This window comes from Bos taurus, chromosome 10 (genome assembly GCF_002263795.3).
Source record: "Bos taurus isolate L1 Dominette 01449 registration number 42190680 breed Hereford chromosome 10, ARS-UCD2.0, whole genome shotgun sequence".
Classification (NCBI taxonomy): Eukaryota; Metazoa; Chordata; class Mammalia; order Artiodactyla; family Bovidae; genus Bos; species Bos taurus.
Window position 1 is genome coordinate 59402529 of NC_037337.1, and position 15412 is coordinate 59417940.

The 15412-nt window shown below is 38.9% G+C and overlaps 1 protein-coding gene across 1 annotated transcript in view; it reads right to left on the minus strand.

Annotated features, from left to right (window-relative positions):
- Positions 1–15412, minus strand: part of AP4E1 (adaptor related protein complex 4 subunit epsilon 1) — a 69412-nt gene that overhangs the window by 11813 nt on the left and 42187 nt on the right. Inside the window, exons 15-17 of the mRNA XM_003586581.6 lie at positions 13731–13845; positions 7826–7949; positions 525–783 (exon numbers count right to left, since the gene is read on the minus strand). Coding sequence (XP_003586629.2) covers positions 525–783; positions 7826–7949; positions 13731–13845 — 498 coding nt within the window. The remainder of the gene's footprint in view (positions 1–524; positions 784–7825; positions 7950–13730; positions 13846–15412) is intronic.

A 15412-nucleotide genomic window follows, 5' to 3' on the forward strand; every position in this document is an offset into this window, starting at 1 on the left:
GGGGGTTTTGCTTGATATATGTAAGTATTTTTAAATTTTACAATGTAGTATTTATCATTTTTAATGACAAAGTCATATTCAGTGCTAATATAATTTATGTACCCATCCTCTTAAGACATCTAAATTGATTCCTATTTTTCACTATTAAAAATAACCATTTTAAGAAGTACTTTTTCCATAGACACATCAATATTGTTAACTATTACTATTTTTAATTTCCATCAAGTCCCCTTTCCACTGAGGCCTGTCCTTTCCACCAATGGGGGTGATAATACACATGGTCATATTTGCAACTTAATCTGGACTCTGACCCTTGCACTGACTAAAGAGAACACCTGACTGAAGCTGAGCCAGTAAGATTTTCTCCTTCAGGAATATAAAAGGTATGTCACTGATGGCTTTGGAGCTGCGGGAGCCATTCCCACAATGTGTATAGATTAACAGTCATGAGCTTTTGTAGAGCCAGTTTTTTTGTTCAAAACAGGGGACATAAGATTCTCAGAGGAATATAACTGACTACTTACCAAATTGATTGTACTTTCTGATCCTAGCCCAACAAACAATGATGATGCCAGCAGCTGCTTTTCTTTCTCCTCTTTAGATTGGGTAAGGACTTGAGATGGATCCTTTTTTGTTACAGTTTGATCTCCATTCTCCATCATTATACTCTCCTGAGGAACTGGCAGAGCTTCTGTTTCATCACCAGTTTTGCTTTCTTTCTTGGGAAGATAGCCCTCTTTCCCCCACAATTTCTTTATACCTTCCAGCTTCAAGCCATTTGTCCTAAGGAGATTGATAATGAAATCAAGTCAGTTTAAATAACTGCTAAATGGTTACCTTCATGAGGCATTTTTTAAAAAACACATCTTTGTTGTCATCTTTTAGAAATAGCTTTCAGATTATATTCTATATGCCAGAAATAAAATTGAGATCTACAGTTTTGATTTTAGTTAAAGCCAACCTTCACCAACCCTCCAGCCAAAATATTTAATGCAACAGAACTCAAGGCTTAGTTTAAAATTTCAGATCATTTAATTTTCATTTAATTGTTTGAATAAGATGTCCAAAAACAGAAATACTATAAATCAGTTCCTTTCAGTGTATGGACTTTTCAAAATTATCCTTACTTCTGATGGGTTAAAGATCAGAAATGACATAGTTTCATAGCTATAATCACTTAATGAAGGAATTAACACTCTATAAATTCACTACATAAAATCCTGTGGAAAGCAAAAAAAAAAAATTCATTCAAATCTACTCCTATGTGTAAATTTACCTTTAATCCAAAAGATTTTATTAATGTGAACACAATCTACATTTTCACCTATTATTGCTGTTTAGTCACTAAGTCGTGTCCAACTCTTTTGAGACCCACCCAGCTCCTCTGTCCAAGGGATTTCTCAGGTAAGAACAACGAAGTGGTTGCCATTTCCTTCTCCAGGGTTCTTCCTGACCCACGGATTGAACCCACATTCCTACATTGGCAGGCAGATTCCTTACCACTGAACCACCAGAAAAGCCCCATTAACTATTATAAAGTACATTAATAAAAATGAATGAGGTTTGATCTATAAAAGAAAAAAGTATTAATGATACTTTTGGAAAAAGCATGAATGTGAGGAGTTAATACCTGAGGTGAAGAAGAATAAAGCAGTGATTAGGATTAAGACTCATCTACTGTTGTCCCAGAAGCTACAGCTGCAAATCCTAAGTGTAGGCTCAAACAACCAAAGACTACCTCTATTGTTTTCATTTAAGAACCATGTGTCCTTGGCACCAACTCATTAAGTATCTCTGCCATGATCTAAAACTGCAGTTTTAAAATTTGTGCTACAAGATAGGCAGATCATGAAATGACTCTATAATAAGATTTCAGAAATATCTGTACTGATTGTTATTCTACTTCATTCTACTTAATGATTTGTTGGAATCACAGTCAGTTTGATTTTCTGTAGTACTCCAGAAACAAAAAAAGATCATTATACTTCATACTGAGTGAAGAACTAATGCTATTAAGTACCAACTGTCTAAAAGAAAGTCTAACGCTAATAAAGAACGCCCTACAGGAAATCAGTCCATTCAACAAATGTTGAATGTTCCTTTATAAATATCTTCATTTCTCTCTTTCAGGTACCAAAGAGTTTTCTTAAAAGTTAACAAACAAACAAAATCCTGTTACTTACCTATCAAACCTTTCAGAAGAAAACTGGTTGATCTTGTGTGAGCAGATAAAAAAGTCATCACGGGAGCCACTAAAATGACCCTAGCATCTCTAGGATGCTCAACAGCAACAAGGGATTCATGAATCCCCCAGGAGAATGACAGTGTGTTTTGTAACCTTGTTTACCAAAACATATCCTTTAATTATTAAGGGGTAGTTTAAAAAAAAAAAGAGAAACTCTCCAAATGATTCAAATATTAATTTAATAAAAAAAAAGAAAAGTAAGCGTAGTAGTTCCTGGGATGTTCCATCCAGATCCCCGTTCAATGAAGGAGTCACTGGTGCAGCTGCTGGGACTGTAGAACCCTTAGGGATTTGCCTCAGTTGTAGAGTCACATCAGTTGCAGAAAATGCCCTTTTCCCAGGCCACCCACATCCAATAATTAATGAGCAGACATATAGAGTCCTGGCCACCCATTTCAGCCCAACTCAGGACAGCTCTGATGGGCCATTCTAGCTCCAGAGCTTCCAAGTGAGTTGGCAGACACTGTTGTTGGCAACAACAACATTGATTCTAGACTTCTTTTTCTGCCCAACCCTCTTCTTTTCCTTCCCTTCCACAGCTGACAATGCCAAGGACACTCCTTAATATTTTGCATGCTAAATTCCATCTCCAAATGCACTTCCCAGGGAATTCAACCCACAATAACTGGCAAAAATGAGAAAGGGAAGGAAAATGGAGCCTGCATTATTGTTGTTAAGTTGCTAAGTCGTGTCCAACTCTTTGTGACCCCATGAAGTGCAGCATGCCAGGCTTTCCTGTGCTTCACTATCTCCCAGAGTCTGATCAAACTCATGTCCATTGGGTCAGTGATGCCATCCAACTATCTCATCCTCTATAACAGGCACACACGCCTATCAGTTCAGTTCAGTCACTCAGTCATGTCCGACTCTTTGTGACCCCATGAACTGCAGCACACCAGGCCTCCCTGTCCATCACCAATTCCCGGAGTTCACTCAGACTCACGTCCATGGAGTCGGTGATGCCATCCAGCCATCTCATCCTCCGTCCTCCCCTTCTCCTCCTGCCCCCAATCCCTCCCAGCATCACAGTCTTTTCCAATGAGTCAACTCTTCACATGAGCTGGACAAAGTACTGGAATTTCAGCTTTAGCATCATTCCTTCCAAAGAACACCCAGGACTAGTCTCCTTTAGAATGGACTGGTTGGATCTCCTTGCAGGCCAAGGGACTCTCAAGAGTCTTCTCCAACACCACAGTTCAAAAGCATCAATTCTTCGGCGCTCAGCTTTCTTCACAGTCCAACTCTCATATCCATACGTGACTACTGGAAAAACCATAGCCTTGAATAGATGGACCTTTGTTGGCAAAGTAAAGTCTCTGCTTTTTAATATGCTATCTAGATTGGTCATAACTTTCCTTCCAAGGAGTACGTGTCTTTTAATTTCATGGCTGCAATCACCATCTGCAGTGATTTTGGAGCCCCAAAAAATAAAGGCTGACAATGTTTCCACTGTTTCCCCATCTATTTCCCATGAAGTGATGGGACCAGATGCCATGATCTTCGTTTTCTGACTGTTGAGCTTTAAGCCAACTTTTTCACTCTCCTCTTTCACTTTCATCAAGAGGCTTTTTAGTTCCTCTTCACTTTCTGCCATAAGGGTGGTGTCATCTGCATATCTAACATTATTGATTTTCCAGCTTGTGCTTCTTTCAGCCCAGCGTTTCTCATGATGTACTCTGCATATAAGCTAAATAAGCAGGGTGACGATATACAGCCTTGACATACTCCTTTTCCTATTTGGAACCAGTCTGTTGTTCCATGTCCAGTTCTAACTGTTGCTTCCTGACCTGCATATAGGTTTCTCAAGAGGCAGGTCAGGTGGTCTGGTAATCCCATCTCTTGAAGAATTTTCCACAGTTTATTGTAATCCACACAGTCAAAGGCTTTGGCATAGTCATAAAGCAGAAATAGATGTTTTTCTGGAACTCTCTTGCTTTTTCCATGATCCAACGGATGTTGGCAATTTGCTGTCTGGTTCCTCTGCCTTTTCTAAAACCAGCTTGAACATCTGGAAGTTCACAGTTCACATATTGCTGAAGCCTGGCTTGCAGAATTTTGAGCATTACTTTACTAGCGTGTGAGATGAGTGCAATTGTGCGGTAGGTAGTTTGAGCATTCTTTGGCATTGCCATTCTTTGGGATTGGAATGAAAACTGACCTTTTCCAATCCTGTGGCCACTGCTGAGTTTTCCAAATTTGCTGGCATATTGAGTGCAAAACTTTCACAGCATGATTTTAGGATTTGAAATAGCTCAACTGGAATTCCATCACCTCCACTAGCTTTGTTTGTAGTGATGCTTCCTAAGGTCCTTGACTTCCTTGACTTCACATTCCAGGATGTCTGGCTCTAGGTGAGTGATCACACCATCGTGATTATCTGGGTTGTGAACAGTTCTTCTGTGTATTCTTGCCACCTCTTCTTAATATCTTCTGCTTCTGTCAGGTCCATACCATTTCTGTCCTTTATTGTGCCCATCTTTGCATGAAATGTTCCCTTGGTATCTCTAATTTTCTTGAAGAGATCTCTAGTCTTTCCCATTCTGTTGTTTTCCTCTATTTCTTTGCATTGATCACAGAGGAAGGCTTTCTTATCTCTCCTTGCTATTCTTTGGAACTCTGCATTCAGATGCTTCTATCTTTCCTTTTCTCCTTTGCTTTTCGCTTCTCTTCTTTTCACAGCTATTTATAAGGCCTCCTCAGACAGCCATTTTGCTTTTTTGCATTTCTTTTCCATGGGGATGGTCTTGATCCCTGCCTCCTGTACAATGTCACGAACCTCCGTCCTTAGTTCATCAGGCACTCTATCTATCAGATCGAGTCCCTTAAATCTATTTCTCACTTCCACTGTATAATCATAAGGGATGTGATTTTGGTCATACCTGAATGGTCTAGTGGTTTTCCCTACTTTCTTCAATTTAAGTCTGAATTTGGCAATAAGGAGTGCATGATCTGAGCCACAAAAATTTTCACTATCATGCATTACATATAGAAAGTCTAAATAGGAAGTATATGAGAGCAGCATAAAACCATTTCACACACAAAATACGCTTCTTTCTGATATGAAACACTGTAAAAAAATTTTAAACATCAGTCATCTTTGCCTGGATTTTGACAATAATAATATTAATATAATACATGGTTTTATATGGTATACCTTTTGTGCTATTTTTAATCAGGCCATTCAAACACAGATGTAAATTATGGCCAAACAATCTTCAAAACCGCTGCCTGCCAGGCTCCTCTGTCCACGGACTTCTCTAGCCAAGAATACCAGAGTGGGTAGCTGTTGCCTTCTTCAGGGGCTCTTCTCAACCCAGGGATCAAATCCAGGTCTCTCACATTGCAGGTGAATCCTTTACAATCTGAGCCACCAGTGAAGCCCAATGAAGCAATCTTCAGAAGGGGCTTCCCTGGTACCTCAGCTGGTAAAGAATCTGCCTGTAATGCAGGAGACCCTGGTTTGATTCCTGGGTCAGAAAGATATGCAGAAGAAGGGATAGGCTACCCACTCCAGTATTCTTGGGCTTCCCTGGTGGCTCAGCTGGTAAAGAATCCACCTGCATTGTGGGAGACCTGGGTTTGATCCTTGGTTTGGGACAATCCCGTGGAGAAGGGAAAGGCTACCCACTCTAGTATTCTGGCCTGGAGAATTCCATGGACTGTATAGTTCATGGGGTCAAAAAGAGTTGGACACGACTGAGTGACTTTCACTCACTCACTCAACATTCAAAGACTGGGAATATACTTTGAGCTCCAGAAATTCCCATTCGAGCTAGGGTGCTGCTCTACAATAGGACTTAAGGTAAGAAATTCTAAATCGGCTTGCTGTACTTTATTCTGGTTCAGACGGTAAAGTGTCTGCCTACAATGTGGGAGACCCAGGTTCAATCCCTGGGTCAGGAAGATCTTATGGAGCAGGAAATGGCAACCCACTGCAGTATTCTTGCCTGGAAAATCCCATGGACAGTGGAACCTGGTAGGCTACAGTCCATGGGGTCGCAAAGAGTCGGACACAACTGAGCAACTTCACTTCCACTTCACTTTATTCTCAACTTGCCAGAGACTGAAGAAGAACCATCATCTCCTCTCTAAAGCTGATTCACCTTGCCAATTACCACACAGGTTCCTAATCTGAAATAATGTGTGAGCTGTGGTCCTTTTTAGATAGAAATTTTAAATTCATCCCTCACACTGCATTTCATGATAATACGGCATATGTATAATTCCTTAGCAGCTTTGCCAAATGTCTTTTCTCTGCATGCAGTACATGTACACATATAGGATTCACAAGGTCCTGTCAAGTCCCCCAGACCCTAGTTCCAATACTAAAAAAGCAGGTGCCATCATCTGTTGTTCAGTAAAAGGGACTACATTTCCTCCCTGGATTGGGAGGGTTTGGGTTTTCTGTTTCTCCTTGCCTTGCCTCTCTATTCGCTGTCTAAGGTACTTAAATGCTATCACCACCACCACCATTATATGTTCATGGACCATATCTGCACCCCATGCTTGTAATGCTGACATTAAATGTCTGGGAAAGAAAAGGGTGTCAACAGAGCAGGGGAAAAAAACGCTAGGAAAGAGGTTTTGAACTTATGCCTTTTCACTCAGCATATCATCTATGTTTCTCATATTCTGTCATTCTTCTGATAAATCCTTCTTATAACCATCTCACTGGAAGGCTGACAAATACAAAGATGAACATAAAATAAGGTCACTGAGTCAATTCAAATGTCATCTTTCATATGAGATTTTATCATTTATTTCAACAATGCTGCCATTACACAAAATATTTTTGAATTCTTTTAGAAGAAGCTCCTTCACAAACAAAAATGCCATTTTCATTATTTTATGTCACATTGGTATACTAACCAGTTATCCAGATTGACTACAACTTTTATGTAGTAAATTCAGCTTTTAGTTAATAACAATAATGACAGAATGACAGTTATTAATTATATTAGTACCATTTATCAATCATTTATTATGTATTGGGTTGTACAAGGCACTTTGCATACATTATCTCATTTTATTAACTTGATCATAATTTCTAATGTATTCATATTTCAAAAATAAAAATTACCTAAAAAGGATGGAGATTTGGTTCCATGTTTAGACGTTTAGACAAATGTATCACCAAATTTCAAGGTGGCTGTAAAGAGGCTCTGAAAGCATTCTGAACAAAATATACAGCTTTATCAAGTGAAGTCTGTCACCTGCCACCTTATTTTATGTTCATCTATGTTTGTCAATTTCCAATGAGATGGTTTTAAGAAATAGATTATGAGGAATGTGGAATGATATGTTGAATACTCACCTGGGTATAGAAGTTCTGATACACTACTTTAAAAATGTGTGTGTGTATACATGGTATACAGTAATAACACACACAAAGTATGTATACTTTCTGTACTGTCTTGGAAGCAAGCTCTCTTAAAGTATGACAGTCTGCACACTATCAGTACTTTGAAAGCAATACATAGAAACAACAACCCATGCAGAATTTAGCTTTCAGGAACCCTTCAACATTTAAAGACATTTAAACACTCCCATGTTCTCAATTTTAATAAGAAAGGAACTTACTCTTTTAGTCCGGTCTCTGTACTATTCCCAGATATATCTGAACCAAGAGAAATGCCAGCAGGAGACTGTCGTCCAGTGAAGCCAGATGAAGAAAAAGAGAGTCCATATGGTTCAAAATTGAGAACTAGAATTTTAAAACAAAAACAGAGGTTCATATTTAAAACAAAGCAAAAATTATGAAAAAAGCAAAAATTATCAAAAGCACCATTTAATACTGAAATAAAATAACTGAATACTAGGATTCAGTGACAATTTTTAAACTGGAAAGCGTCTGGGAAATAATCTAATCAAATATTTATAGTAATAATAATAACAAAGCAGCTATTATTTATTGAATCTCTACTACAGTTTTCAGACAATTAATTTATCAAAGACAAACAGTCTTTCATTTTTTTAGCTCCCTTCAAAGCTAAAAACAATTCAACCAGGAAAGACAACTGATAAGTCAGGTCTACTGATAAGTTGCTCTTCTCATGCAAAAATGTTTAATGAACTATGAATGAAGATCTCACTGTGTTTTTGTTTCACAAAATGCTCTTACGCACATTCCTGTACCAACTGGACTGATGGAACCCTCAATGTAAAATCTCCCTTACTGTCAAAGAACAAGGTTTACCCAGGTTCAGATTCCTTTGAGTCTGTATACCCAAATGACTCATCCAGAGCCACAAAATTCATATTGTGATTGTGGTAGAGCACATATCAATATCCACTCTCCTCTTCTTTATAAGTTATAGAACCCTCCATTCTTAACTAGGTAAATAGCCACCCAGAAAAGAGATAACATTTCCAGACTCTTCTACCATGTGACTGAATTCTGACCAATGAAATTATATGCACATTTTGTGTACAACTTCTGGAAGGAATCCTCCTGGAAGAAAAAAATCTTCCTCTCTTCCTTCCTCTTTTATGTTCATAAAGCCATCATCAATACTAGGCTGCCTATTTCCAGATTTCTTTAATGGGAAAAAGCAATACCCTGTGCCTTGCATAAGGCCCTGTTTTCTAATATGCTATTTAACTAAATTCAATCCTAAATGGCACATTAACTCTTTGGATTGCCTATTTACAATACAAAGTGAAGTTGCTGAGTCGTGTCTGACTCTTTGCGATCCATGGTCTGTAGACTGCCAAGCTCCTCCATCCATCGGATTTTCCAGGCAAGAATACCAGAGTGGTTTGCCATTAAAGACCTTCTTAAATAATAAAAAGTATCTCAGAAAATAAAATGTAAACTTCTGCAACTAGTATTCTCTTTTACAAATGAGGAAACTGTAGTCAAGAGCCTACAATGAAGACACCCAGAGTACCAAGACAAGAAATGAAAGAGGCAGACTCAACATCAGATACTCTGGTTCCAGAACTGCACCCTCAGTCATAGTACACACTGGCTCCTTCAAAGGAAACACCACCTAATCTAAAGTGTACTACATAAATCAGCCTGTTTGTTAGCTAAATGAAAGATACAGAAGAGAACTACTTCTCAGTAGAAAAAAATAATGGGCTCATTAATAATAATCAAGAGAACCAGTTCTTAATGTAGGTTGGGTGTTAACTAGATTGTGAAATAGAACTTTCTTTTGTCTATAAAGTGAAGATCAGCAGTTTCCAAGATAACCAAGAATAAGCTGACTTCACAGAATCTACAAATCTTTTTATACCTACAACCAGGCTTTCAGAGACACAGATACAAAAGGTACAGAAGTAAGACTCAAAAATCTGTATCATTTTTTCAGAACTCTCTTTGTGATTCTGATTCTTAATCATGTTTGGAAACCACTTGTCTAAGTCTTTCTAAGGTGCTTTTCAGCTAGAATATCCTCTCATTTTAAGTTTTCAAATCATCTGTTTAACCTTCTAGTCCATATTGGCCTCTTTTAAATAGCATCTGTGACAGCCAGCCATCCAGCCTCTGCACTGACACTTCAGTAATAGCAGAGCTCAAGAAATGTTTCAAGAGTTTAAGACAAAGAGCACTTAAGATAATGTTTAAGCAAAGACCAGAAAGAGTTCAAAATTAGAGGTAAAAAGTTGAAAATAGAAGGGAAGAAAAAACTAGACATGAAAGAGGACAATATCTGGAGAACAGTCAGATAAAATTCTGATTATGATACAGAAGAATTAAAGATTGTCATCTAAGAAAGGCTGAGAAAGGCTTAACATTGAGAATAACATTCAAACCACATTATTTTCATTAAGTGAAAATTTCCCAAGATTCTTACAGAGATAAATGACTAGAGGGACAAAAATTGGAGAGAGTTAACTAGATGAATATGTGCAAACTGAGGAGCAGGAAGAGAATAATGCTATACAGAGAGTCAGGAGAAGACAGAAGATGGCTGAATTGAAACTTAACAGATATGTAGAAGTTAACCAGATGAAGGGAAATTCATACAGAAGAGAAAGCATGAGCCAGAAGCAGAGAGAGTCCTTGGGAGTTGGGAGCTACCAAGAGTAATGCAGGTGAGAAATAAAAATATAAACTATCCTGGGCATAAGTAATTCAATATTTAACTTGTTTGTATCCTTCACAACTTCAGAGGCCTTGACTATATGCACATTCCTTCTTTATCATTTGCTATACTTCTGTGACTACCCCCAGATCTTATTAATTTTATTTTTTGAGAGACCAACATTCTCAACTTGATGTGGTTTTCAAAAATCCTTAATTTTGTAGACAGGAGTTGCTGCTGCTGCTGTTCAGTTACTAAGTGGTGTCCAACTCTTTGTGACCCCATGGACTGCATGCAGCATGCCAGGCTTCCTTGTCCTCCACTATCTCTTGGAGTTTGCTCAAACTCATTGAGTCGGTGATGCTCTCTAACCAGCCCATCTTCTGCTGCCCCCTTCTCCTTTTATCTTCAATCTTTTCCAGTATCAGAATCTTTTCCAATGACTCAGCTTTTCACATCAGATGGTCAAAGTATTTTTGAGCTTCAGCATCAGTCCTTCCAATGAATATTCAGGGTAGAATTCCTTTAGGATTGACTGGTTTGATCTCCTTGCTGTCCAGGGGACTCTCAAGAGTCTTCTCCAGCACAATTCAAAACCATCAATTCTTCAGTGCTCAGCCTTCTTTAAGGTCCAACTCTCACATCTGTACAGGACTACTGGAAAAACCATAGCTTTGACTACATGGACCTTTGTTGGCAAAGTGATATCTCTGCTTTTTAACATGTTGTCTAGGTTTATCATAGCTTTCCTTCCAAGGAGCAAGTGTCTTTTAATTTCATGGCTGCAGTCACTGTCCACAGTGATTTTGGAGTTCAAGAAAATAAAATCACTGCTTCCACTTTTTTCCCCATCTATTTGCCATGAAGTGATAGGACTGGATGACATTATCTTTTTTTTTTTTTTTAACAGAATAATCCACACTGATTCTTCAGTGTTTCTCTTGGGTACAAAATGGTAGTAAGTTTGTTCCTCACTATCCCACCTATTTTTACCAATTCTTAGTATTTTCCTGAAATTTGTTGTTAACATGCTTGGCATTTTTCTACCCAAGAGAGTGAAGTACTGTATCCCTCATAAAAGTGACATTTAACTATAAATTATTTACAAAAATTTCAAACAAGATCAGCATCAGAACCAATTGACACTTGAAAGATTCCAGAATTAACAACTTTTTAGGCTGAAAATACCTATTTTCCACCAACTTTTTACTTCCTGTCATTGCCATCAAATCATAAGATACATGATTTTATAACTTACCCCTCAAGTACTTACTAAAGCACTTACTATGTCCTGTCTTGTAACTGATTCCCTTTCCATGATGTTGAGGCTCATGAAATTTTAATTTAGAGAACTTTTAAGAAATAGATTTTGAAGGAGAGGGGAAAAGCCTAATTTGACAGTTTAACTTCATTTATAACGATGAATCTATGATTAAAAATGTACTTGGCAAATTAATACACTAGCTTGGGGAGTTTCAGGGCTATTATATTTGTCTCAGCCACTTAACTTATTTTAAGAAAGAAGTCAGGGAGTACCAGAAATTAGGCTCCTTGTCCTACCTCCCCTTCCCTATTCTAGCCTTGAATTGCAGTAATAAGAGCAACTGATGGGGAATTCCTGGTGGTCCAGTGGCTAGGGCTGCGCGTTTCTGCTGTAGGGAGCACAAATTCAATCCCTGATGGGGAATTAAGATTCCATATGCCACAAGGCACAGCCAAAAAAAAGAGCAATTTAAAACCCCCAAACATTTGAAAACAAGGAAATATGGCAACTGGACCACGTCTCCCACTCTGGAACTCTGCATTTTTCACCCTGTGCCTCGGATGTCATAAGACATGCACTCGAGTCAGAGGTTGGGTAATTATAATTTAAAATTTTTATTTCCCCCTCTATATATTCTGTCAATATATGAGGGTTAAATAAGAAGGAAACTGATTACCCTTTGACAGAAAATTGAACTTTCTACACCATTAGGTATCATTGTACTAAATAATGTATTAAACTATAAAGAGAGCTGCATGCCAAAGAATTGATGCTTTTGAACTGTGGTGTTGGAGAAGACCCTTGAGAGTCCCTGGGACTGCAAGGAGATCCAACCAGTCCATCCTAAATGAGATCAGTCCTGGGTGTTCATTGGATGGGCAAATGTTGAAGCTGAAACTCCAATACTTTCGCCACCTGATGCGAAGAGCTGACTCATTGGAAAAGACCCTGATGCTGGGAAAGATTGAGGGCAGGAGGAGAAAGGGATGACGAAGATGAGATGGTTGGATGGCATCACCGACTCAATGTACATGGGTTTGGATGGACTCTGGGCGTTGGTGATGGACAGGGAGGCCTGGCGTGCTGTGGTTCATGGGTCACAAAGAGTTGGACACGACTGAGCGACTGAACTGAACTGAAACCTTAAAAGAGAAAATACTTCTACTTCTGCAAAAAAATACCATCAAGCCGATTATATAAATGTTTATACTTTTTGGTTTCATCATAGGATCATCCATTTACTTGAACTTTTTTGCCTAGCACAGAGCCTGAATTAACAAGTACTCAACAAAATCATTAAAGAATGAGTAGAAGGCAATGGCACCCGACTCCAGTACTCTTGCCTGGAAAATCCCATGGATGGAGGAGCCTGGAAGGCTGCAATCCATGGGGTCGCTAAGAGTCGGACACGGCTGAGTGACTTCACTTTCACTTTTCACTTTCATGCATTGGAGAAGGAAATGGCAACCCACTCCAGGGTTCTTGCCTGGAGAATCCCAGGGATGGGGGAGCCTGGTGGGCTGCCGTCTATGGGGTTGCACAGAGTCGGACACGATTGAAGCGACTTAGCAGCAGCAGCAGCTGAACAAAAAAAGGACTTTCAGCATTAAACTTTTTAGTATTAACATTCTGAATTCCTATATATATAAGTCAATGGTCTCCCTTTATTCATATCCCATCCACCATCAAATATTTCTATAATCTCCTCTTGACTAAAACCATGACAGAAGTCTTTCCCTGACACCCTACATTTTTAAAATATAAGTTATTATTTCCTTTCTTAGCCATTACTAAACTCACTGATTAGATATACAAGATTGTTCAGAATGAAAATGAAACTCACTATCCATAGTAACCAGCATTTTTTTTCTGAAGTTTTTCTGCAGGTATGCTGACAGGAACATCTGTCAGTCCTTTAGCACAGTGACCAACATGATAATTCTACCTTCAAGTTCTTTTAAAATTATAAGATGATCTGAGGCACTTATGTACATGAAACGTATGACTTTTGGAACTCCCCCTTTTTTTTTCTGTTTACCCCAAATAAGGCCAGGGTGAACAAGTCACAAGCAGATTTAAAGAGGGATAATAAATCTTCTCAGTTACATACTTACATGACTATGATACCAATCGCATGAAAAAGTCATGTCCCTACAATGTAACTTATTATAAACTCATGAAAAATTACCTTTTTCCTGAGAAAGCTTTTCTTCCTGCCGTTGGTGGTGAGGTTTGTAAGGCGCTGCCCCCTGTGTTAGTTCTTCAGCCACAAAACCATCCAGAAAAGATAAGGAAGCATCTACCTAAGTAAAGCAAAAATTAGGAATTAAAACACTTACCCTACACAGTAGACTGCACAATCATATAAGTAATGTTAGCCCACATTTCCTAAAAATAATTTTTAAGTGAAAAACAGAACTTCAATTCTAAAATTGCTACTCAACTCTCTAGCTTTTTGAAACATCAATAATCAAATCCCTCAGCTCTAAGAATCTAACAATATAAGTCATTTGCACTTATTATTAATTCACTGCACTGCAGAATACATTTTTGTTGTATATTAAAGAATCATGTTGGATGCTAATCGTTCAGAAAAGGGAAGACACAAGACCTGCCCTCATGAGACTTGTAACTTACTAGAGGAGAAGACATATACACTACGAGCTATGCTGTCTTCATTAGTTTCCTCCTGCTGGGGGCTAAAAACAAGGTGGTGGCAAAGGCTAGTTCCTTCTGGAGGCTCCAGGAGAGAACAGGTTCCTTGTCTCTTTCTAGAGGCATTCCTCGGCTTGTGGCTATATCACTCCAATCTCTGCTTCTATGGTTACTTTGCCTTCTCCTCTCTGACCTCTTGCCTCACTTTTATAAGGACACTTCATGATTATATTATGCCTACTCAGATGATCCACATTAATCTCCCCATTACAAAATTCGTAATCAAACCTACAAAGTCCCTTTTACCACATAAAGTAACATATGCATAGGCTCTGGGCTTCTCAGGTGGCACTAGTGGTAAAGAACCCATCTGAGAATGGAGTTGTAAGAGACACGGGTTTGATCCCTGGGTCAGGAAGATGCCCTGGAGGAGGGCATGGCAACCCACTCCAGAATTCTTGCCTGGAGAATTCCATGGACAGAGGAGCCTGGTGGGCTACAGTCTATGGGGTTGCAGTCAGACACAACTGAAGAGCCTTAACATACACACACACACATGCACAGGCTCCAGGGATTAAGATGTGAATATCTTGGGGAGGGCTGTTATCCAGCCTCCCACACTGATTTCACTACCCTGTTCTTTTCAACAGCAACAGTTCAACAGCAACAGTTAGAACTGGACATGGAACAACAGACTGGTTCCAAATAGGAAAAGGAGTACGTAAAGGCTGTATATTTTCACCCTGCTTATTTAGCTTCTATGCAGAGTACATCATGAGAAACGCTGGGCTAGAGGAAGCACAAACTGGAATCAAGATTGCAAGGAGAAATATCAATAACCTCAGATACACAGATGACACCACCCTTATGGCAGAAAGTGAAAAAGAACTGAAGAGCCTCTTGATGAAAGTGAAAGAGGAGAGTGAAAAAGTTGGCTTAAAGCTCAACATTTAGAAAACTAAGATCATGGCATCCGGTCCCATCACTTCATGGCAAATAGAGGGGGAAACAGTGGAAACAGTGGCTGATTTTATTTTTCTGGGCTCCAAAATCACTGCCAATGGTGACTGCAGCCATGAAATTAAAAGACGCTTACTCCTTGGAAGGAAAGTTATGACCAACCTAGATAAAGAGACATTACTTTGCCAACAAAGGTCTGTCTAGTCAAGGCTATGGTTTTCCAGTGGTCATGTATGGATGTGAGAGTTGGACTAT